This window comes from Pseudopodoces humilis, chromosome 24 (assembly GCF_049639895.1).
Source record: "Pseudopodoces humilis isolate 2021_Gansu_Grassland_sample_001 chromosome 24, ASM4963989v1, whole genome shotgun sequence".
In the NCBI taxonomy this organism is placed as follows: Eukaryota; Metazoa; Chordata; class Aves; order Passeriformes; family Paridae; genus Pseudopodoces; species Pseudopodoces humilis.
Window position 1 is genome coordinate 4,411,443 of NC_142223.1, and position 26,338 is coordinate 4,437,780.

General features: G+C 44.8%; 1 protein-coding gene across 2 annotated transcripts in view; it reads right to left on the reverse strand.

Annotated features, from left to right (window-relative positions):
• Positions 1–26,338, reverse strand: part of PRDM16 (PR/SET domain 16) — a 282,440-nt gene that overhangs the window by 113,159 nt on the left and 142,943 nt on the right. For both annotated transcript variants that reach the window (XM_088066579.1, XM_088066578.1), the window contains exon 3: positions 23,850–23,900. In XM_088066579.1, coding sequence (XP_087922705.1) covers positions 23,850–23,900 — 51 coding nt within the window. The remainder of the gene's footprint in view (positions 1–23,849; positions 23,901–26,338) is intronic.

A 26,338-nucleotide genomic window follows, 5' to 3' on the forward strand; every position in this document is an offset into this window, starting at 1 on the left:
GGACTAATGAGTGCTGTGGTTGGACAGGACATTTATTTTATAGCAAAACTCATAGAAGAGGTCCTTTACATTGGGAGTTACACTGTTTTAAGGGGACACTGCCCTCCACTGTGGATCTGCATCACAGTCCTGCTCCCAAATGTGGAACTTGGGAATTTTAGGGATAATTCCTGGTCCTGTGGGAAGCACAGGCTCTTTACACAAGGTGCTGCACCACCACACTGCTGAGGAGCTCCCAGTCCACCCCATTCAGAGACAGAATCGAGTTTCCCCTGTTTGGAAGCTGGCTCTGATGAACTGAGATTATGAAGGTGCTCAAGCATCCCCACAAGTTTGTGCTGGGACATGCTCATCCCAAATCCTTGAAAGCATGGGCTGCCTCTCTCAAATTTCTACCCAAATTTTGGCAACTCTCCCCTTCATGATGCACAGTAGTAACTTTTTGATTACAGAATCACAGAATCACAGAATCACTGAGGTTGGAAAACACCTCCAAGACCAACCTGTGACCAATCCCCACCTTGTCACCTGTCCAGAGTTCTGAGTGCCATGTCCAGGAGTTCCTTGGACACTTCCAGGGATGTGGACTCCAAACCTCCCCTGCTAAAGCCTCAAAGCCTGACCACCCTTTCCATGGACATCCTCCTGATGTCCAACCTGAACCTCCACTGGCCCAGCTTGAGGCTGTTTCCTTTCACCCTGTCACTAGTTGCTGAGAGAAGAGAATAATTAAGAGATTGTTCTTCTCATTGAGTAAGGCACTCAAGATGGGAGAGCTGTATCTGAGCTGTGAGTCTGCACCACAGTTTAATATTGTAGCTTCGAAAATGTCCATGTTTTGGTGTCTTGTTTCTGAACAAGATGTACAAAGCAGGAAATATTTTTAAAAGCTGTGTTCAGAAGGCAGAGATTAATGCCCCAGAGCTGGGTTATCTTTCTACACCTAAGGCAAGGCTGGACAGGAGTTTCTCCATTTCTTCCTGTCCTAATTTCCCTCCTGCAAGAGAAGTCTGCAACACTTGCTGATCTCAGCTCACCCATTTCTCATCCAGCAGAGAGTGTGAAAACCAGCAGCCACAATGGCAGTTTTGCATCAGCTGCTCACACCCTTGAAAGGCTTCCCCAAAAACCACTGGAACCCCTTCACAGAACACCTTGTTTCTGTCCTCAGCACATCACACCTGCCTCACAAAAAACAATGGGGAAAAGCTCCTCCAGCATCCCTGAGTACACTGTCAGAGCACCCAGGAAAATCCAGCCTGAATTGGCACCTTGGAGGAAGTGCCAAGTAGCCAAGTGACAAAGAAAACAGGGCCTGTTTCAAGGAATTCATAAGTCAGGAGTGAAGCAAGACATAAAAGAAACAGGGCAGAGCACGAGGAGGGAAGAGCTGAGCCAGGTTTGCTGTTTGCTTCCCAAGCTCCTCACTGCAGTTCCATGGTTGGGGATCACACCTGGGGGATTCCCAGGGGTCAAGGTGAACTCACAGCCCAGAGATCAGAGAAAATTCCAATGGCTGCAAGGACAAAGGTGGCACAAAAACAACAGCAGTGGGAAACTATGGGCAAAACTTAAGCCTCCTGTAGGAACAATTTAATAGTTACATGAAACAGGTACAAAACAGTTTCTGATGGGTTCCCCAACCCAGCCCAGAACAAATCCTGAAATTAACCCCATTAATTCCCTGAAATAATTCCTGGCACCCTCTCTGGTCTGTGGCCTTCTGTTAAATTTTTTTTTCTCTCCCTAATGGAAAAGAAAATCCCTGGTGCTGGGGGGCTGCTGCCCCTCTGCTTCCCCGGCTGAGCCCAGGGCTCGTTATCACACCCGGGCAGCCTCTGCACTGTCTCCTGCAATTGTTCCTGCTCAAGCCACTTTTCTTTTCTTTTTTTTTTTTTTTTTTTTGGAAGGCTGCTGGTGGTGTTTTGTAATTTATAGCAAAATAAGAATTGACTCCTTAGAACAGAAACCATTCTGTTGTTGCAGAGGCCTTTTTTAGCTGCGTTTGAAGAGCTGAGGAAAAGCTGTTCCGTCGCTTGCCATCGAACCACGCAGCTTCTTCTTCCTAACACCTCCCACAGGCCACATATCAAATCTGCACTTCCTACAAATGATAAGTAGCATTCATTTTGATCATTCACAGTTGTTTTGGGGGTTGGTAGGTGATAGGCTTCTCTCTCAGTCTCTCACCTCCTCCCCAAACTGTCTGTGGCTCCCCTGTGCCAGCCCTGCCAGCGGAACCAGAGGGTTTCCTGCTCAGGGGACAGCACAAACACAAAGCTGGGGTGTTCTGAGCCCTCTCCACCACGGTCCCAGCCCCCAGGGATTACAAACAGTGCCCTGCCCGACTCCTTGGAGGTCCAGCTCAGTGTCTGGAAGCCACAGCTATACCAGACAGGTCACCAGGCATTGGGATCTGCACCAGCACTGCAGAGCCTCACCTGGCTCTTAACACCTCTAAAATGAATCCTGAAATTTCATTTCCAGGCTTGCAGAGGATTCCCTTTGCCACTCCAGGCCATCCCAGAAACAGATGAGATTTCAGCTATGCTCGGCCAGCACCAGGTGCCCTCTCCCTGCTCCCTCCCAGGAACAGGCTGGTGTTTCACTTGGATTTTCTCCTCCTTTACTGGGAAAAATCCCTGCTCGGGCATAACTTCTTCTGGACAATCCTGGCATCTGGTGTCTCCCAGGAGGGGCTTATCTGGCTGTCAGATATATGTCAGAGCACAGAGCATCCCAATGTTCCCTGTGGGAGTCCTGGACCTTGGGAACAAACCTGGGGAACACTGTCCCTGTTCCTCCGCACATGCCCTAGCTGAACATTCCCATTCTTCCCAACCACTTCAATCTGACCAATGTTACCCAAAAAACAACCACTTCTTGGAGGCCCCAGCCTCAGGCTTTGTCAGGATCCCAGAACTGTAGTTTATCTGCTTCCATGTCCCATAAAAGTGTGGATTTCAATGTTCATACTCCAGGAGTAGAGCATTAGGCGCCTCAGCAGGACCAGCACCACCCAGTGCAGCCAGTCTCTGCCTGTGGATCCATGGGATCCATTCCTTCTCACCCCAATCATCCTATCAAGCTGCCCAGCAAAAGTTCCCAGAGTGGCTCATATTTTTTAAAAATACTCCCCAGTCCATAAGTAGCCACCCTTGGTGAAAATAGTATTTTTAGGATTTAAAAGCAGCTTTTCTGAGCGTTTTTCAGCTTCTAACCATCCCCAAGGATGTTTTTAATGTTCCAGTAAATAAGGGACTAAAGAAGAACTCTTGATTAAACAGAAGAAAACCTGAACTGTTTTAAATCCACAAAACCTGAATATTTTTTAAATCCTTGAAAGTGCATTAATGGGCTTAGTGGTCTGTTAATGATTTTACTTTTACTCCGTTTTCTTAGGACCACACATTTGTTTTCCACAGATATCGAAGTGCCGAGGAGACCTAAAAAACTGCTCAGGAGGTACTTTGTGTTCACTTTTGACTATGAGGGACGAGCACTTGAACAAGTTTGGAGTGTTTGCAGCCTCTTCAGTGTTTCAAAACCACCTCGGAGTCCTCAGCACTGCACGGGAGGAGGTTCTTGGCCTGAAATCTGATGGGATTTGATTTATTTGTAAGGGTATTTCAGATGTGAACACTGCCCTGGTGGAAGCCTCTGCTGCCTGTTGTATTCAACAAAACAATTTGTGCCAAAATACAAAATCTGCCCCCGACAAATACTTGGGCAGTGCTTTATTCTGGGGGCTCCTTTCCACACGTGCAGTGTTTGCTCCCTCCCAGCTGAGTGTCCTAAGCCACAGAACAACCCATGAATCTCACAGGATTCTCGTAATGGCTTTTAAACCCTGCATTGTGGGCTGTTTATGGCGCAGTTGCATTTGCTTTAGAGATTTGTTTTAATGCTGTTGGTGTTATTTAGAGAGATATTAAATTCAAACAGCTTTATGGTTGCTAATAAACATCTATTACCATTACAGACATTCTGATATAAAAGCCTCATACAGGTGCTTTCTCTCAACTATGCAGATTTGATTGATTAGGCCACAGTAGTTTATTTTACACTTCAGTGGTCACTAAATCTATCATTAAGATTAAAAATTGCAGTTTGTGCAGACTGGGAATAACTACACATTTAAGCTGTAAAATAAAAGTCACTTTACCAAAATTCAGGGAAAGGGGAGGAGGGTTGGGGGGAACACAACACAGAGCAGGTTAAAAGAAAAACAGTTTTGTAACACCTTATTCAGTTCTTCAGAAGATGAATTTCATGGAATCACAGAATGGTTTGGGTTGGAAAGGACCTTAAAACTAATTTTGTTCCACCCCCTGCCATGGGCAGGGACACCTTCCCCTGTCCCAGGTTGCTCCAAGCCCCATCCAAACTGGCCTTGGACACTTCCAGGGATCCAGGGGCAGCCTCAGCTGCTCTGGGCACCCTGTGCCAGGGCCTCCCCACCCTCCCAGGGAAGGATTTTTTCCATATTTCCATATATCCACCCTGAACTTTCCCTCTGTGTGACACTGTTCCCCCTTGTCCTGTCACTCCAGGCCCTTGTAAAAACTCCATCTTTGTTGGATGTTTGTCGGCTCCTTCAGGAACAGGAAAGCTACATTTAGGTCACCCCAAACCTTCTCTTGTCCATGCTGAGCATTCCCAACTCCCTCAGCCCTTCCTTGTGGGAGATGCTCTCCAGCCTCCCCACTAACACAGACTCTGTAAACTCCTGGGCTGCAAAGATGGAGATGATTCTGCTCCATCCGTATTTTGGCCAGCACTGAGCCCCATCCCCTCGGGGCACAGTAAAGCCCCCCAGCATTCCCTGTGGAGCAGTCCCATGGCATTTTGCCCCGCTGCCACCTGGAGCAGCCTCCGGAGCCGCGCTCCGAGGAGGGACTTGGCCGACTCCAGGCGTGACATTTGCACTCCCAATTGCGCCTGCAGCGCGGTGTCATTTGTTACTGTCTCCTGCATGAGCTGCAGCACGGTGCCCACCAGCCCCTGGTCCATCCCCCCGTAGCTCCGTGGAAGCCCAGGCTGCCGAGCCGTGCTCCGACAGTGACCACCTGGGAGCAGCTTGATAAATGGCCAGTTTATAATGCTGTCATGCCAGCTTTGTCCTGGGGGAAATGTGTGTCTCTCTCAAAACAGCTTATTACCAACCTGTGGCTGGGGCCATGATCAATCACGCTGATCAGATATGGCAAACATGGTAACTGATATAAAGAAGATTTCTCACTACACAGTTTGAGGTTAACGTGACAAATGATGGAGTGAGAAAGAATAACTTAGAGGGAAAAGGCAACCCATTAAAGGCTGAACTTAGAAGTGGTTTTGGGAAGCAGAGTTAACAACACGTCCTTGTGACATGAATTCCCTGCTCATTGAGGTAACCCTGAATACATTCCCTTGCAAATTCCGTGTATAATCCAGAAGGAATGATTTTTTTAAACATGCAGTCTGATTGCAAAGGGAAATTTAACCCCCCTACACCCATCCTCAGTACTCGGATGTGATGAGTTACAGTGCAGGAAATGCAAGATTTCAGGTGAAAAGCCTAGGGCAGAGATACACCACATCTTGCCAAAATCCCAAAATAGTTTGAGGGATTTTATTGTCAGCCAGAGCAGAGCTATCTGAAAATGATGCTCTTCCCAGAATTCAATCTATTTGCCTTCAAAATCATGGAGGAAAAACAGTGGAACCCTGGGCACACATAACGCACCGGTGACAATTTCCTAAAACATGCCCATAAAACACACCCTGTAAAACCTGATCCAAGGATGCCTCCAGTTGGTCCCTTTCACACTCCTAGGATTTCTCTGAATACTCTGAGCATTAAAGCCCTTTAATTTCCCTGCTCACACAGTTCTGAGCCCAAACTGGGAGAGCTGGGTGCCAAATCTGTCCCGTTATCCTCTTGGTCTGGAGCAGGGAGCATCCCTCCAGGATCAGCACACAGAGCTGCAGCTCTTTGAGACCCTCTGGCAAGCATCTGATATTATTCACTTGGCTGAGTTTGTGAAAACGAAGCCTTATTTGCTGGCAAAATTAATGAGAAAAGAGTCTTCAATGAGACAATAATTTATGGCTTCCTTCGCCTGACAAGGAAACTTGTCCAACTCAATTCCTCACAGGAAAGGCAGATATTTTGGGGGGAAAAGTGTGGATTTCTTTCCAGAAACATGGTCTGTCATTTCAAAATCGGGTTCTTAGCTGGGTATTTTTTATTTTATGAAACCCTTCCAGAGCTGATGAAGGTTGAAATAAATGGCCCTTTGTTCCCCTTCCCGTACCAGTGCATTTAATGACGGCGAAAGAAAATTCTGCTCCGTGGCTGCCCGCCAGAGATCCGATGATACAACCAACTCACAACATTTTTCAAATTTTGTGCTACATGAAAAGCAAGATGCATTCAGATAGGTTTGGGGCTGCACACGTCCAGCATTATCTCCCGTTAGTGCATGGAAAAGTGAGAGCTGCAAATCATATCTTTCTCCCCGAGCCTCCCATCTCTAATCCGGCCATAAACACCAACTCTCTGCCTTTCAAACGCAGCAAACTGCCACGAGAAAAGCCAGAAATGCATCAGACAATAAAAAGAGGGATAATGGCCACCAAACTCCACTCTTCTCCCCCCCTCTTTTTTGAACAGATAGGTTTTAGACTCTATAATAATCACGCAGCTAAGATACAAGGTCTCTTGTTGGCAATAACCTACATGACATGACTTAGAAGGCAGGTGTTACTGTAATTAGCTATTGTTTGACTATCAAAAGTCAGAGCTGATTAAAGCCACTAAGTACAAGTGCACTATTTTATTTCAAAGAATATTATGAACTGCATGCTGGGACTCTTTCACTGCGGCCCTACCTTCCGGAGTCTGCTAAGAGCCCATGCCAGCAGTAATCAAAACTAAAATCTGCATAAACCTTCAGGGTTTTAATTCAAGCAGAGCCCTTTCATTAGAAATATGTTACTTTATGAAATCTGGTCGCCAGCAAGGGGAGAAAAATGTGACTTCTTAAGAAAAGTGAATGGCATCTCTTTAGTGATTAACCCAAGATTAATGGAGGCTCCTACTGCTCGGCCTAAGTCCATTTTATTGCTAATTCATTTAGGTACTATTTCAGATGTACTTGATGAAAGTCACCTGCTAAGAAGTCATGTTTTGGCAAGCAAGGATAGCCATTATGGTCAAATCCCAAATAGAATTTTTATTAAAGAAGCTTTGAAAAGTGTCTTGTATTAGTCTTTCACAGACATACCATTTAATGTGCTCAATTAGTTAAAAATTTGGGGCCCAAGTCACTAATCAAACATTCATAATGCTTTTTTAAAATATTTTTTTAGTCCACATGCATCTCTTAATGTCCCAGGTAGGATGAACACTGCACTGAACAGGGACATTTATATTCAGACAAAAGCAGCAGTGCTGAGACTCACCAAGAAGTGGGTGGGATTTGGGTAAGTGCTCGGTGGGATCCCTGAAATGTTGGCTTGGCAGAGCATCTCTTTGTTCCCCAGGATGCTGTGGGGAGTGGGGACTTATGCAAATCACATGTTCCTCAAACTGTACCTAATCATCCAGCTTTGGCTTGTGTGCATGCTTGGAGTGTGAGGTTTGATCCCCTAAACACACATCATTTTAGTTTTCGACTTTTCTGCAGTTTGTTCTTTCAAAAATGAGAGTTAAGGGGATTTAATGATTAGAGAGCCCAGAACCCTGGTCCTGTGTGCACCCTGAGACCTTTCCTAGCCAGGCAAAGCACCTCCATAGCCAATGCAAAGTTCCTCCCCATTTTGGGCAAGATTTAGCCCGATCCATGGGCAATTCCATAAGCATGGACATCGCTGTTAGGCGTTTCTACCCTTCCCAAATCACTGAGCAACCCACCACACTCCATCAGAGACTCTCTTGGTCTGAGTGTTGCTTCCTTGCACTGAACAGGGAAATCCTGTTCAGGACCACTCTCTCTACAGAGATAAAAACCCTATTGGCAGAGGTAGGTCTGGCCATCACAGAGCTTTAATTGGGCCCTCCTCTTTCAAAAATGGAAAAAACGCCAAATGTGGTGCTGGGGGAATGATCCCAGGTGAGGAAGATGTCCAGATGCTGCTGCTGTGCTCAGCCCCTCACCTGCCAGGCACCAAAACCCTACGCTGGTGAATTATTGATAACATTACTGATAACCATCACTCATCCCAGTGCTCACACTGGTTTGGGTGCTTGTGTACAAAGCCAGAGCCTGAGAACCCCGCTCCACAAGCTGCACTGCTTGGTACCTGGCAAGGATGAGACAGTTTTGGTGACAGAAAAAGGGAAATCAATCAAAAAATGTCTGCTTTGGGTATTCTGTTCGGAGCTCTCTACTCATTGGGGCTGATGATTGACTTTGTAACCCAACAGCACACACGACCCAAACTCTGCTCTGAGAAGGGAAACAATCTGCTTCTCAAATGGATCTTTTTTATTTGTTAATGGCTGATCCAGTTTCCAAAATGCTGGCTGGAGCTGTCAGGATTAGTGAGAGCCACAAAACCAGGACTGCAGATGCAGGGTGCCCCAAAACAGACGAACAGCTCCCTGATGGGTGTCAATGTCCCAAGAGGAGCAAAGTTTCCAACACTCTCGTGGCAAAATTCAGAATTATCAGGAATTGCACCACATCCTATGGTGGAATTCTGTTCCTGGGAGACTCCACAAAACCCAGCCTGGACTTAAAGCCCTTGGCTGGGGGAATGTGGCACTAAAGGAGCCGCCTGGGTGTGATAACAAAGTTATCCTAATGTGTCCCTCTTGTGTACTGGGGCACTCACACATGCAAATCTTGTCTTGTTCCACCGTGTTTGTTCACCTCCAGAGTCCTTCGGTGATTCAAATCTGTGTCTTACTATCCTATAATACCCTTGTCTAACAGTTCTTTTTAAATGCATGTGTTAATTATCTTGCCACCGCTGTAATTTCTCCCTGTAGTCCATTAATTAAGAGGTCACAATCTAAGAGCATGTTTACCCAATAAGCTTTCTTTTTTAATTATCCTAATTGCTTGGATACTGACAAAGACTCCATCCCTCCCCTTCCTCCAAGTGGATTAGAAAACGACATTTCAAAGCCCCACACAATGATGGGTCTGTAAAACACACATATATTTATATCTGTTTTTATAACTCCACGATGTTCAAACATCAAAGGTCAATGAGACACAAGGCGCTGCATTTGCATGGCTGTATAAAATGTAGAGACAAACTGCCCTCCATTAATTGATCCATTAGCCTGGAATGTTCTATTGGTCAGGAAAAATATAAGCAAAATCTTCAGAATAGGAACGAGATGGTTGTTCACAGCTTGGTGTGTCCTGGAGACCACCAGAATGTCCTATCTTTGCCTGCTCCTGTAGGGATAGCTTTGGATAAAAGCAGGCAGAAATTTAAATAAAGAAGGAAAAAGGCACTCAGCTTTCACTGCAGCAAAGATCAGTTTTATTCTCCCTGTCCCCAGTATTCCCTTCACATAGGTCACATCTTGGCAAGCTGGTCCTAATACCTTTTTTACTGACTTTGCAGAACTCAACAGACAAAATCTCTACCACTTAAAAAAATTTAAACCTTTCCTTTTCTGAAGTTTTTAAAAGGGAAAAGCAGTTTTTTGAATTCCAGATAGGATTTTAACACAACAATTAGCAGAAATCATGTCCAGAAAAATTACTACTGTGACAGAACATTTGATATGTCGAGGAAAGTGATTTTTTTTTGTTTGTTTGTTTTAATAAAGCCTACGTCTCATTCAGACCAGTCATCTCAGGAACTATATAACAGAAGTATAATTACTTAGAAATTGCTTAGGTAAGCGTGATTGATGCATGGTAAATAGATGTTTCCAGCACTTATTGTTTCTTCCTGATGGATTAGGAAAAGTTGTTTAACAGTTCATTTGACCAGTCTCTCCTGGTGTTTCTCGAGTCTGGCTGTGCCAGTCAGCACCAGCAGCTCCTGGTAGTTTAAGTCTCTTTAATAAAGATTAAGATGTCAGAGGTCCTGCATTGCACAAAATCCCGATTTTATTAACTTCTCATTATCAGCTGAAATATGAAGTTCATTTCTTTTCATCTGGAGAGCAGCACTTTCTCAAGGGAAAGGACACAGATACATCAGCCACGTTTAGGGTGGTTTAGAGCAGGTTTGCCACAGCCTTGGCTGATGCTGGGAGCTTTTTCTCACCCAAGGGCATCCCATATGTGGATGTTTCTCCCCAGAAAGTTTGGGTACCACGGCTGTGGACAGGTTGCTGAGCTGTCAGTGGAGCTGAGCACTCACACTCTGGCACTTCAGTCAATCCATGAAAGAGCAGAAAAAGTGCTGGCCACCAAGACTGAAACCTCAAAAGTCAGGACTCGGCCAACATTTCCCTCCTCACACCCAGCACATGTTGAGGAGTAACAGTAGCAAGACCACACAAAACTCATTGAAAGAGATCCCAGAGGTGTCCAAAGCACACCCTGACCAGCAGGCAGATAAATTCTGATGCCACCGGAGTGAATTTGGGTAGCATCTGATAAAGTGAAACTGCAGCAGCCTGGCACAGCTCCCGAATGTGCCACTTGCAAATGCTCCTGTTCAATCCTGTGTGTTTTATCACCACTCTCACCCCAAAATCCTGCAGGTCACTGCTACACGAACAGATGCTGCAGCAGGATCACACTCCCAGTCATGCTCTCAAGGGATTTCTGAAAGCTGACAAATTGATGTATTTTGCATATTTTAAAAGCGAGTCTTTGTAGAACTTCTCATTTTTGCAGGCTGCTGATTGCAGGGAGGGCAGAGCTGGCTCCGTGTGTGTTTGAACAGGCTGGCTCTTGCTGGGAAGCTCTAAATGGAAAGAGTTAAGAGGGAAAAACAGTTGTTGTGGTGTAACCCGGGCCCTGCAGCACGGGATCCCAGCCCCAGCAGCCTCCCGGGAGGGTTAAGCTCTATTACTTCTGGTCCCTGACACTGCTAATGGCACTCTCTAACTAATTGCATTTCTATACCTCCACATACGGCCGGGCAACAAATAAGCCCTTTAATCAAACAGCTTCATCTACTTCTAATTAATTCAATTTCTATGCCTTTTTAAGAGCACAGGAACATACAAAGATAGAGATGATGGAGCACGTTCCGTGCCCGGCTGCCGACAACTGCTCTGCTCAAGATGTGTCCCCACCTCACACCTTCAGTGTCCCACCTGCCTGGATCAGGTTTTTGACTTTTCTGCAGTTTGTTCTTTTGATAAGTGAGAGTTTAGGGGATGTCATGATTCAAGAGCCAGGAACCCAGGCCCTGTGTGCACCCTGAGATCTTTTCTACCCACACAAAGCACCTCCACCAAAGCCCACAGGTGCCTGTGTGGAATCATCCATGTTTCCCTCAGCGAGTTGCTTTTGCGTTTGCCACCGGGTTTAATCGCTTTTTGTTCCACCAGAACCAGCGCTGGCCTTGTCCTGCGGGCGCTGAGGGACGACTGTGGCATCAGCTGAGCAAACAGAGAGGGGTGTTTGCACACCCAGACCCAACGCAAAGCCTTCAGTTCCAGGGCCACCAACTTTGAAGGAAAAGCTGATTCCTCCCCGACATATACTTCTCTGATAAAACGGGTCGATGTAGCAGGAAAAACAAAACCAAAAAAATATATCCCCCCGTCTCGGTATAAAGGATAGAGAGCCACATCTGCCGGGAGCTGCCTGTTGCAAAGGTATGTATGTACAAAAGGCACGATAAGTGGGTGCTGAGCAGCGAGGAGTGGCAATTATCAGTTGCACATATCATTAGAGTCTCTCAGCTTTTCAATGGCACGGAGCTCCCGAAGCCGTGTTTGCTGGGCCAGGTAAAAGGGGACTCTTAATACTGTGCAAATATGACTTACCAAAGGACTTTGCTTTCTCACCTATTCTCGGGCTTTTCAAATCAACATTATTAATTGGTGGCTTATCGGTAAGTGCTGTCTGGCAGTTAAAGGATGTTTCCACCCAGTGCAACGATACATAGAAACTCAGCAATGTCAGCCACAAGGACAAAGAACTTCCATGTTGAAACAGAAAAATGCTTTGACACCTTAAATCTTCTTTATAAAAGCACTGAGCATTCCAGCATTCACTTGCAGCTGTTATTCGATATTCTATCATCCTTGTTTTAACTTAATATATTAATTCAGCACTCTGGCTTACAGTTTAACTATTAGACAGACCTTCCTCCCTTCCCCTTCCCCTTCCCCTTCATTCTCCTCTCTCCTTTTTTTCTCTTTCTCTCTCTCTTTCTCAGTTTCTTTCCCTCTGCTTTTCTGTTATCCAGGTATAACTACATGTTTTAGAATCTGGATCAACTGGTTTCCATGCTGGATAACTCAACTAGGTGGGACTTCAGGACTTTCAGCCCCTCGGATCGCTTTGCTCTCCACCTGCCAGCTCTCCTGAGCACCCAATCCACTTGAAAACGGAGAAAAATGTTCGGCTGATAAGGAAAAGCGAACACAAAGAGCACGACACTTCCCAGGCACCATTAAAGGGAGACAAAAAGAGCCTAAGAGGAGAAGAAAAGCTTTCAGTGCCCCCAGCTCGCATTTTCCCCGCACGTGCGAATGAAAGGGCAGTGGGGCTGTGCCTCCCTCGCTGCTCTGACACCGATGAACAAGATAACCGTGAGCACCATGAGAGCCCTGCGGCTGCGAGCGAGCTGGGGAAGCGATCCCGGCTCCCCTCATTCTCATGCAGGATTGTGGAGATGCAGGCCGGCCTGGCAGGTATCCGTCTGAACTCTCAGGAGCCTGCAGTGGCAGGGGTTTTATCTCCTCCCCAGAGAGCCCTCGGGTACTCAGCTATCCCAGGGGCTCGTTTTTCTCTGCATCCAACCCAAACCTTTCTTGCTACAGGACTGGTTCCTCCTGGACCTGTTCTGACCGGTGTGTGACACAGATGAGCCTTAATGACCCTTAATGCAAAATATGTATTTCAGCTGCTTTTTTTACAGCGTGACTACTGCTTATGATAGAGAATTTCACCTGTACAAGCACAAAATCGGATCAAATTAATTTCTTTAAAGGGTTTCTCTGCCTCTGAAGAGGGTGTCCCTCTGCCACCACTCTGGTTTTGCAGTTTTACAACAGCAGACCTGTGAACTGAGATGCCCAGCAGTTTTTTTCTTCTTCTTCTTCTTTTTTTTTTTCTTTTTTAAAGGAAGTCATTATTCATCGATATTTAAAGAAAAAGCAAACAAATATTTGATGTGCTGTGTTAGCATGAAAGGGGGACCCCTGTGCAAGCACAGAAAGCACAGGTGAGCTATTTTATAGGAGTGAAAACAACCTGGGGGGGTGGAAATGGGGCTATTACAAAGGTAAATCCCGGCTGTGTAAATACAGAGAGAGAGAAGTTTGGTTATCCTCAAAGGGGAGACAGAGGCACCAAACACATGGCTTTATAATTCAGAGTTTGACATCTGTAAGCATCACAGAAAAAGAGCACAAAAAGCACAAAACCGAGGGAAGAGCAGAGATACAGGAGGTCAGTGAGATCAGCAGAGATTCTGTCCTACCCAAAGAGAGTCCAGCAGGTTTTCTGTCTGACACTAGATGTTAATTTAACCACAGAGCTGAGAAATGTAGCTGGAAAATCCCTTCTCCCTCTTTAAAGCCTAAAATCTACTTATTATGCCAATCAATTTGTGATTGTGCTTTGTGGAGAGCCAATCCATGTAGATATATTAAAAAAGAGTAATTTTCTTGAGTTCTACTCCTCTGCAAGAATCAAAACACACTCAAAGCCTTGTCCAGCTCTAAAGGATTTCTGAACTTTTAGAGAAAATCAAAAGTCCATTAGTTTCTTTTCTCATCATTTATGTGCATAAGCTTCCAACACTTCCAGGCTTTCCCTGGCACTACAAACAGAACAGAGAAAATGCAACAAGAAAATCTATTCCTTGGTTATTTTCAGCCCAGTTAGTTTGAGGAACTAAAAGAAATCTATGAAAGAATAAAAAAATAAAGTCATGTGCAAGGTTTTCATGGATGTTTTTCAGACCAAAGAGGTTCTGATGGATTTCAAAGATGCATCCAAACTTCAGAGTGAGTTTCCAAACCAAACATGGCTGCAAACCCTGACATCCATCAGCTACTAGTTTGCCAACCTTCCTATCATGAAGCAAAAAAGGACCATTTAAGATCATCTCAGAATATTCTGCTTTCATGGCCATTTTGCTCTGTGACACTTTGGAGTCACCAGAACACAAATATTCATGTTGCAAATGGTTAAAGCCTTGCTCTGGGCCCAGCAGTAACATAGACATACACCAGGATTAAATAATAAATCTCATTTTTCTGACTTCTTCACTCTGAGAAAACTGTGCTATCAGGATAATAATAATTAAAATGTCCATGACTGACCATTATGACTTTTTTTCTTGGAATTAAATACTTCAAATAGCAAAATGAATCATTAGACTGTGTGAAGAGCAGCTGGACACAAAGCGTTTTGCCTAAAGCCAACCCAGCTCCTGGATGAGGATGGGATTTGCTGGATGGTTGAACATCTCCAATATAGCAATGCCTTGGAAAAATGAGCGTGATTTAAATCTCACATTTCCTACTCCAGGACTGCCCAGTTTGTACCTGTTTTTAGCAGGAGATGCTCTGGAGTCTGCAGGAAAGGCCATCAGAGCAAAGAGCAAAGGAGCATATGGTGAGCAGCAGACCTGGAATGGAGGGTGGGACACTATTCCAATCCGAAGTTTTTATTGGCAAAAGGACTGGCAAATACAACCTGCCAGGAATAAATTGCTGCTGGAACTCAGAGGACATGTTCGAGTCATCAGCAGACACAAAGCCTGAGAGGAAGGATCTTACTCAGGGACAGCACGACCTCCTTAGGAAAAACTGCACATCCTTCCTGCTTGGCATCGCAGGAAACCAGGAAAATAACCCTCCAGTGTATCTCTGGTCCCAATGAGAATTTAGGGGGAAAAGAGACACCCAGGCAGAAAAAATGGAACGAGGTCACAGTGAGTGGCATCACAAGCCCAGACAGAGCTGAGTGTCCAGCTGAGGCTGTTTTCCTGTGGGTGGATTTACATGGCAACCCTGGCCCCAGCACAGAGGTTTTCCAGGATTTACCTTTTTTTAAGATTCCCATGACAAGGAAAGTGATTAATGTCCATTTCATGGCAGCAGGAGCTGAGCAAGAGACTGCTTGGGTTTGCCAAGATAACCAGGAGAAAAGTCCAGCTTATTTCTGGGCAGCACTACAGAAAGAGGGAAAAAACTGAACCAGGTACTAAGGGAAGAGATGAACAATGAAGGTCAAGACTATCCTAGTTTTACATATAAATATAAGAAATTGGAAGGGCAAACATTGAAAAAATTAAAATTCCTCTTGACTAGTTTTTCAATTGAGTATTTCAGGAAAGAAGAATTTAACACTGTCCTAAAAACTACCTTGAGGCAGCAGCACTGATACAAATTTCCAGAGTTGTCCCAGACTTTCTGTGAGGAAGAACCAACATTCTGGGGCAGAGGAGCTGAAGCTTAAGACTGCAATTCCAGTGGAAACTCAGAAAAGTAGTTCCTTTAGGAGCTGCGATTTATTCTTCTGGAACAGAAGGAATTATTGCACCAAACAGGGGCTAAGATGTCCTGACAGCAGCAGTGCAGAACTATCTCTGCAGCAGTTATTAATGAGCTGGAAAAATGCTGGGAAGCAAATGCACCTCCCCTCCCCAAGGCCAGAATTCATGGCAACAAATCCCTAAAATAATCAGCTAACTCTGGAAGATTAGGAGAAGGGATGCCTCCAGATGACAGAAGATTTCTTAATTTCAGTTACTTATAAGGTCACATTAAGCAAGAGAAAAACTTCCTCTGAAGTTTATAAATTAGTTTCTAATCTATTCCACAGCTTTCAGTATTTCTGGTCTACATTCTGTGTTACAGTCTAAAATAAGAAGGGGAAAAATGTAATAAAAAAAAAAATGAATCACTTGGGTTAGCCAAGAAAGGATTTAAGCACTTAATTTAGATTCCTGCTGCTACTATCATTATTATATCTATAGTTTTATATATATTTATGTACATGTTTGCAGAGTGTTGCTGAAATTTCCAGAGGGAAGGCACCACTGAACATCACAGAGGAGCTGACTTCTGGCAATTACTTTTCTTTATTTTTCTCCCCAAACTGTCCTATGAAAAATAAATTTGGTTGTGTTGTTTTTTCTTTCCAGAACATGTATTTTTTCATCTCATAGAAATCTTGCAGAATATAAAATCAAAATACATCAAAATATATTGTGCTCCTGCAATGCCTGTGGGACAACAGTCCCACCTTCACTGCTCTGCAGATCCTTGATTTATTTCTAGAACAATATATAAAAACAAAACCCAAACCAAAAAGCATTTTTTGGTTTTATGTATATTTATATTCAATTATTGTTCACTGGCACCCAGTTTTTTGTGTTCTGGCTTTCATTTTTTTAACAGCACTATTGGGGTTGGACCCAATTTCTAGTCACTCTGGAGGTTACTCACCCCCACACTCTCCCCTTGCCTCCCTCCCCAGCTGCTGTCCAGGTTTTTTGTTTATCCAGGGAGCTCCAAGAGGCTCCTACCTGACCCAAATTCTCCTTCCAGTGGGATTAACCCAATCCTGCATCCCCCTCAGAATCCCAGGTGACACCCATGGAACCATCTCTAAGGTATGGAACCACACAATAAATCCCGATTCCAGATTCTCCACCCGAACAGAAGCTTGTCCTGGAAGTGATCCTTCCTCCCACACTGAAGAATATTCCCTGTTCCACATAAAAATCTGGAGCAGGTCCCTCCTCTGCTGCTGTATCAGCTCCCACCCCACCCAGAGGTGATTCTGAATCCACACCTGATTCCAGGACCTGATTCCAGCAAAACCCTGGTGGCACACTCAGCTCAGCATCCGAGGAGGAATTGCAGAGCAGAGGGAGGGGAGGGGGCTGTGTGTGCGTGTTACCTTCCAAGTTAGCACACAGCCCCGAAATCCCACAGGCTATCATTCCAAAATTTGTGATGTTTTGTCTACTCTGGTGATTTAAGGTTTGTCAGAAAATGTCAGAAAGGCCACGGGGCCAAGGGCTTCCTGATGACTGAGGATTTTCTTTCACATGACCTTCCTGAAGTTGATTTTGGGCTCCAGACAGTGCTGCCTTCAGCTCTGACAGGGGCCGGCTGGCAGCAGATTCATGGGGATCTCTGGGGCATTCTGGCATTTTCAAACTGAGCCGGGGCTGTAATGCCTCCTAATCATCCAGAATATTGTTTCACTGGCGGGATGGAAATGCCAGCTCCTCACTTTGGTTAGCAGGGAAAAGGAGCCCGTGCTCCTGATGCAAACAATTAAAAACACATCAGATGTGAGGGGATAAACACCAATGTTGAGTATTGGCATTGCATGTATGATACTGCATGTGGCTTTTAACAGGGGAGCACTGAAATGAATTTTATTGACACAGAGAGAAAAGGAGGATTGGGAGAGAAGTGTTAAAACAGTTGTGTTCAAACTCTTAATTTGATTTAAAACTGTTAATTTGAGTTAAAACTGTTAAATGTGTGTTTGTGAGCATTCCCACAAACCCCAAACAAAGGGAGCAGGGAACAGCATGTGAGGGTTTCACGTTATTTAGGAAACTCTTTGATTATAAAAAAGTTTATGAATCTTGAGTTTGCATGTGTTATTAGCATAACTGATTACTCAGCCAAAATCTCCTAATGAGTCATGGAATGGTTTGGGTTGGAAGTTAAAAATCACCCAATCCCACCCCCTGCCATGGGCAGGGACACCTTCCACTATCCCAGGCTGCTCCAAGCCCTGTCCAACCTTGGGCACTTCCATGGATCCAGGGGCAGCCACAGCTGCTCTGGGCACCTTGTGCCAGGGCCTGCCCACCCTCCCAGGGAAGGATTCTAAATGATTTATTTTGCCAAGGGAGCAGCCACCTGCCTTCTCACCACCACAGAAATGCGATTTCTAACTCAAACCCAGCCCAAAGTCTGTGTCTGTGCTTGAGATGCATCAAGACTACAAGGTGACCTCTCCTAAATCTGCCTGGAGTTCAGGGACACTTTAATCTGAGGGGATGCTGCTCACTGCAGCCGTGTGTCACCTGAGCCATGAGTGTGAGCAGCTCAGCAGCACATTTTGGACACCTCCTCAGCCCCAGCAATGCAGGGAAGTCAGACACAAGCTGTAAATCAGTGCTGGAGTACAGCTTGACATCACGGCTCTGGGGTTTACACTGGAGGCAAAGAACCAACCTAACTCACAGAAAGATCTTACTTAGAACTGTGTGAGGTGTTCACACTGTGCCCAAAATCCATGTTATTTGCCACAGAGAAATGGGCAATTGGCATTAACCAGTTCACAGCCTGCAGCTGTGGGAGCCCTGGGGCAGCCACTGTTCTACCTTGTGCCGTGTGTGCCTGGGGCTGCCTCAACATTCTGCAGATATGGAGAGAGCAACTTAACCACTGCAAGTCCTCTTAACTTGGCCTGATTTATGGGCTCAAAACCCCCCGAGATCTTTTCATGGAGCCATTTCTCATACCCACACTCACTAAACAACCCAGCCCAAACATCTGTATCACAGAAATTCAACATACAATGTTATTCCTGCAGAATAATTTAACCATCACTTTCTTTGCCGACTTTTCCATGCCAGCCTTACACCTTTTTTTTACTTTACATGCTTCATTTCAGCAAAATCAAGGATGCAAACTTCTTAGAAGTACTTAGTTTCCATGGAAACCTAAGCTGACCGCAACATTATTGTTCTCAAGAGGGAACTGACTTTACTATATGTTCATTCACTGAATTAATGGACTCCTGGTTCTTTTATTAGCAGCTCTCTAACAATAGAAAGAGAGAAATGTTATAAAAAAGACTCTCAGACAACTGTCCACTCTTTTGTCCAGGGCTTATTGGAATGACGCAAGTCTATTCAGGAAAAGATTATAAAAATCAACTCAAAGCTGCCTCTGTTTGTAGCCGCTAAATATACCTTTATTTCATAAAGATACAACCTATAAAACAAGCAAATTAAAGCTCTTTCTGAAATAGTAACTGTGAAGCAGCAGCCCTGAAGAAACAACAGGGCTTTAGCTCCCATATCTGGGGTTGTTCCCCCATCCCACAGGATTGTGGAGCATCTTTAACCCCCAATTCTGTGTCAATTCTCAGCCAGGATGAGGATTGTGCACAAACTGGGGTGAGGTGATTCTTCAATACACAGAAAAGTGAAGAAAACTCACCAAAATCTGTGGGCTTAAATCATCACTGAGAGTTTTAGAACACCTTCCACGAGCTGGGGATAACGCACCCCTGCTAAGTGCAGAAATGCAAGTGCAATTTGTGCTGCAAGGGCAGCACCTTGGAGCAGGCTGGGTTCAAATCTGCAGTTTGCTCTCTCAGGGTGCACAGTGTGCTGCCAGCCCCTGCTCAGGCCTGGGGGGGTTTGCCCTGCCCAATAATTGCTGCACAAAAGACAGTGAACAGTTCCCTTGCTCGTCCCTAACTACCTTCCTGACTGCTTATTGAGGTCTGATTTCTTACTCCTCTGGGTCATCATTCATCAGCCCCGCAGATCCCGCCGGGAGAGCCCGGCCAGACCTCTCCACATCCCTCCTTGCCAGAGGCCATTCCTGATATAGAAAATGTCTTCACAGCGACCCGGCGGGACGGGCCGCGGCCATAATACCCAAATAATCATTTTGCAAATTATCATAATTATCAATCAATCATCCCTGTGCGAACAATGTGCTCCTGAAGTATCAGATGGTTCCTGTGACCTGTAGCATTTTGGATATAATAATAAACCCGGGGAGATTTATGGCCCCATCCCGCTTCGCATCTGCAGCAGCAAAACGCTCGTTGGGGTTTTGCTTTTGCTTTAGAGCTGAAAGCTTTCCTCGTACCTGGGTTTCTTGTTCTTGATGTTTTTTTTAAAAGGCCAAAATTTCCAATCACACCCAGTTTTCTAAGATTCACTTTACTTAAAATAAATCTGTGTGATTTGTGAGCACAGAATAATCGTGCTGCTTAAATTGCTTTTACTCCACAACCTCATCAGCATTATATTTACAGCTTCTAATATTTGGCAATGTAGGAATGAGACCAGCCAGAGGAGGGGGGAAAATTGGTTTTGTCTTCAGTTTTTGTTGTGTTTTGCACAATACCAGATTGAATCCAACCCTTTTGAAGCCGATAGCATCTCCCGCTCCCTGTGCAGCACATTCTTGTTAATGGATAAATTCAACCTCTCCAGAAAGTCAAAGAATAAATTTAAAGCCTTTTGCCAAATGCCTATCCTATTGGATTTTGATAAGACGGCTATTGAGCTTTAATAATGTCTTCTATCCTTTTTCAGCTGGCCCTTAACATGTCTCTTTATTTGTCCCTAAAGCCTCTTCAGCGATGCCTTTTTATTACAAGTCTCTCAGCTTGCTCTCAGGGGAGACAGGGTCGACAAGAGTGATAGATAGATAACTCTATAGATTATCTCCCACAGATGTTTTCTCTCCAGTAGCCCCTCAGGCTATTCCCTCTAAGTAAACAGAAACTAAATAGAGAGTCTACTGAAGAGAGAAGTCCCTGAGGTCCCTTGTCACCACGGTCAGAAAAACAGCCCAGCCCGGGGAGGTTGGCTGGGAGCTCTGCACACACAGAGAATCCTTCCCCAGCATTCTGGAACCCTCATCCAAAGTGACCCTTGGAGGGGAGAGAAATGCATCTGCCTGGGATAATAAAAGGTGGTGTGTAATGGGTACAGGCCTTGCTTCCTGCTGGAGGAAGTAGAAATCGTTCAGCTCAAAGTTAAAGCGAAATGACGACGGGGACAGCTACAATGACAACAAGATGTTTGTTCAATTTATTAAATGCAGTGGAGAAACTTGGAAAATTCAGAAGGAGAGGACACTGAGTTGCTCTCTAAGGAAAATAAACAGAGTGCAGGGACATGGGCTGGGAAAAAGACATTTGGGAGCAGGGAACAATAAACCCACAGATATTACTTGTATTTTTATCTCTGCCCGCATTCAGCTCACAAAAATAACTAGAATAAGCAACTTTCCTGTTTTAATATTGCTTCCATCACTGATGATTTAAAATTAAACAAACAGGATGAGGAGCTTGTGTATATTTGTTAAACTAAATATCAGCAAGCAAAGGTGATAGAAGGAAAGCCTGTTAGGTATACACCACATTTCAATCCATGGAGCAGCATAGATAAAGAAAATGATCCTGGATATGGGTCCTTTAATGGCATTGAATTATTCCTGTCAGACAACCACTAACAAAGAAATCAGCCTTGTGGTGTTAGCAGCACAGCAGTCCCAGCAGAAATAACAGTAACACGAACCAAAAAATACTGGATACGGTGGGAAATACTTAATCTTTGTGCTCCAAGCCAAAAAAGAGCCTGTTTTATTCTACTACAAAACAGGCTCTGCTGTGCTGCAACTTCAGACTTTTCCCTGGCTTTCAGTTCATTTAAGTTATGTAAAAGAGTGTATTTTTCCTGGGAGCTTAAGAGCAGAGAGAGTTCTGAGATCAGTTTTAAGCAGAGGTTGCTTCCTGTACATTTCCCTATACCTCTCGCTGCCATCACCTTCCCTTCCATGCTTTTTCCTGGTTTTATAGATTTTTTTCTCTGCATTCCAGATTTTTTTTTTTTCCTCTTTCTAGTCCTTGTTAGTGTCCAATTCTGAACCTGGGATGCAGCAGTCAAAGGAGCCACTGAAATTATGGTCTCTCCAGCTCCGATTTCCTCCCCTCCCAGTTTAAATCAGGCCACCCACTCCAGTTACATTTGTCTTCAGTCATCTTCTCGCCACCAACTCATCTCTGAAGGAATAGGAATAAATTGAAGTAAAATCTCAACTATTGTGTCTTCAGGGATATGACAACTGAATGATTTAGAGAGGCTGGAAAAGGAAATCTGCTCCCAAGAGGGTTTTGTGCCACTGGAGCCAAATGCCAGAGTGCTACTTCCAAACAATTGAGAGATCCTACAAAAATTGTCCGGAGTGATTTCTTATTCTTTAGTTTTCATTTTCTTCTGACTGAAAAGCTGTCTCACAGTAGTCTTTTCACAAGCCATAAAGTTTAGACTTGAACTCTTTACCTTACTGCTCTGACCTCCTTTACCCCAGCTGTAAAACCCTACTGCCCATCCTTCAATAAATTTATCACCTCATAAACTCCCACTACTGCTTCTCTACAATGCATTTAAAAGACACAAGTGGAAGGCCAGGCCTTCCCCCCTTGTCAAATATCACAATTGTCCAGTTTTATACCTGCTGCACAGGGAAATATTTAAGGACATGGAATTTTTCAAAGACCTGCAGTTTTTGTAACAATCTCCCTTGAAATAAAAGCACAAAGTTTAAATATAAACCCATGGATTGAACATGTAAAACTGCCAGTCTCATGTTTCCTTGTTTCACACAACTTTTGCTCTCTTTGGGGTAATGCAGGTCCTGGAGGTGTGGATGGAGAGTTCATTCATGATATCGTAATTAAAGACTGAATAAGAAATAGCTGGGCCATGGAGAATTTCCTCCATCCTTGTGGGAAGTGAGTGGGGATAATGAGAACTTGCCACCTTGTCACCATGTCTGTCCAGACAAAAGGATCCCACAGAGGCAGGGACAGGCACCCCATGAGTTATGGGGGTGCCCAAGGTAAAAAGTTCAGCCCTGTTGCCACAGGTTCCTGGCAAGGTCACAGCATGCTCAGAAGATGCTTCCTCTTGGAAGCCTTGGAAATAAAACCTGATTTTTTATTTTTTAACATGGTAAGAATAGAACAGGCCATACTGGACATGTGTCTAAATCCCTTTTCCCAGCATGACTCTGGAGCCTGGCAAGGATTTCATTTCACTCTGTTTGGCAGAGGAAAGCAAGGGATTCCTTTTAGTTTCAAGAGTGGAGAAGCAGCATCCTTCATCCTGAAGGATGAGCAGCACTGGCAGCTGCAGCAAGGTCCAGCCTCAGAGATTTCCCACTCTCAAAAACTTCATGTGAACATCCTTTATAAGACAATTGCACATGACTCCTCAGACACAACCAGCTCCTTATTTCAGTGAGGACACACAAGCTACAGCTGCTGAGAGGATCTAATCAAACCTGACTTGAAACACTTTAATCAGCAAAGCTGTTAACCAACAGATCCACATGGAACAAAAGCTCATTTTAGAGCTTCTGATGGTAACCCCAACCCAAACAGCAGCCTGGCTACCAAATATGTCATGCTGAGGCTGCCTTCCAGTTCCAGGGGAGACATTTGTGCAGCTGGGCTGAGTGTGGAACACATTTTCTCTGGTCACTGTTACAGTTTGAGCCCCACAATGTGATGAACAGCACCACTAATACATCACATGGGCTGAATTTTATCCTTTCACAGACCTATTCCTTTTCTCTTGCACTTCACATAAGCCATATTTACATGCTGAAATGACCTCCAAAAATTTAGCACTTTAAGTAAAGGACCAACATTTTGTTTTACGGGAAAAGAGGTAAATGAGGTTTCTCACTTTGGCCCAGCAACTGTTTGTGTTGTAGCTGAATCAAGGAATACCTCAAACTATTATTTTCTCTTTCATAATGACTGAAATCACAAAAAGACAGAAAAATAGGCCAACAGAACCACAACACTTAATCCACAAAAGCAACAGCAAACACTGGAAAACTTCTATGATGTTATTGCCATCAACACCTTAGTTCAAAAGTGAGGGAAAAGTGTCTGGGTGTATTTCCAAGCCAGGAAATAAAGCAATTCCCAGAAGACTGAGCCATGTCCTACCTTTTTTATATTGCCCTCCTGGGAGGTCACCTCAGGATCAGTCAGTATTTGCTAAGGAAAAAACAGAATAGAAACAAAATTTGAGTTGCAGCTAAGAATGTTATAAAATAATAGAGATTAATATTGCTGTTGTTTTGATGATGAGGAGAATGAATAAATATTATATTATTGATAATAATGGCCAAAACTCTCAACTGCACCCAGATGCTTTGGAAGTTCAATGGACGGTTTTCACCACAACTGTTATTTATATTTTAAGGTTTTTGTCCCTTCTGTGAATAACTCCCTTAGGTCTGGCAGGCAAGCACAGGTTTCTCTCCCACAATGCAGGTGTGGACAACACGGGCACCAAGGGAACAGGCACCCACGGGCTTTCCGGAATTGTGTCCCTCTGGAGCAGGGACAGATCCCGGGATGCTCCGGCCCCCCAGCGCTCCCGGCAGCTGTCCTGGGAGCTCTTTAATTCCCCCTCCAGCCGAGGTGTGGTGGAACAAGTCATTAAATCTCTGCTGTGCTCCACCTCAGATTAGCTCCAGGTCAGCGGGCATTTGGGGAGGTCAAGTACCTCAACTTTGCATCACCCTGGATACCCCACCAGGGTAAACACACCAGGAACGGACCTGATCAGCAGCCCTGGCCAGGAATTCCAGCGGCTCCCGGCGCTCTGGGGGGATCTGGGATGGCTGAGGGCAAACAGACACCCAAGGGCAGGGTGGGACAGGGTGCTTGGGGCTCCCAGACACAGGGGAGGCAATTTGGCTGCCAAAGAGCAGGAAAAACCTCCAAGGAATGGAGATGAACGTGCAAGGAAATGCAGGTTAAAATGGGGAATGGGAAAGGGAAAGGGAAAGGGAAAGGGAAAGGGAAAGGGAAAGGGAAAGGGAAAGGGAAAGGGAAAGGGAAAGGGAAAGGGAAAGGGAAAGGGAAAGGGAAAGGGAAAGGGAAAGGGAAAGGGAAAGGGAAAGGGAAAGGGAAAGGGAAAGGGAAAGGGAAGGGGAAAGGGAAGGGAAGATCCATGGCATTTTAGCAGCCGAGGGTTTGGCACAAAATTCTGGGCCCCTTTGGCCATGCTCAGGTGAGATCGACTGATTTACAAATTTTCAACCCATTGCCAAATCCCCAGCACAGCTGCACTAACAAGGGGCTGTGTTTCCATGGGAAGAACCCCAAACCATTCCGTGCTTTACACCAGCTCTAATGGACGTTGAAACTGCGGTTTCCAAAACAGCTGAGAGCAAATAGGATCAAGAGGCAAATCCCAGAGCAATAAAATTCTGTGTTCCTACCGTGGAACACCCTGACATCCCCATGAATGACTGGAGTTAAACATCCATCCTGCCTGTTCTGGATGTCACCAAGCTTCCAGGGAATGCTGACTGCTCCCAGTGCACTCACCAGGAACCAGCAACCCCCAAAAGCTTGGGAGAATTAGGCCATGAAACTTTCACAGCTGAAACAGAAACACAAAACAACTCCAAAACATCCATGGGATGCAGCTGCCTCCAAATGAAGCTACTTCCCTGTAATTACTACATGCAAAAAGCCTTTGGATACAATTGGAGAAGTGCCATTAGGGTGTGTAATCCACCGGTCCAGCAGCACCATAAACGTGGAGGGGAAAGAAAACTCCAATGAAGTGCAAATTGGGCTGTGGTGGAGCCCTGTATAAACAGGCTTAAGAGTCAGGAATTCCTGAGTCGGAATCGAGATGCCAACACAAGCTTCCTTTTGTTGGTTTGGACAGAGCTTTGCTCAAGGGGCAAGTTCCTTCTCTCAACCCCTTTTTTTCCCTTTTCAATTCATAGCAGATCCTGAATTTCAAAGTTCTTAGGGAACAGAATTTCTGTGAAGATATTTCATCCATATTCAAAAGTGGCCATTTTGCAGAAAATCCTCTGTAGGATCTTGCTGCTTGTTTGGAGTATTTGAAAATGGCTGAGTTTTGATATTTGGTGAAATCCTTTTTCAGTTCCCACCTATAAAAAAAACACCAATAACATGAAGAATTTTAATTTTGATGGAACCATCTCTGCACTCAAACTACCAGAACATGGACTATTAGTGGTGCTGAGCTGACTTGATGATTTTAAAGGTCTTTTCCAATTTTAACAATTCTGTGATTCTCTGGGTGACAAGGTGTTTTAGCAGTAGTGGGAGAGCAGGAACTGGTTTAGATTAAATATTTCACGCTTTCTTTACACCCGATTTTGACAAATGATGTTCAAAGTGTTATTGTGGGCCAAGCTCTACCACAGAGCATCTGCATTGGCTTGGACACATCCCACAGCCCAGTGTCCTGAATGTCCCATTTTCCCACTGCAGCTGAGCAGCTTGGCAGCTTGGGATGGTGTTGGCACTGGTGGCATGTCTGTGGAGGAGCAGAGGCCAGAATTCCAAACCTCCCCTTGCCCAGCCACTGCTAGGGCTCCAAATGAGCCTTCAGAAACCTTCCTGGGAGCTGGAGGGAATGTCACAATTGTCCTGCTGCA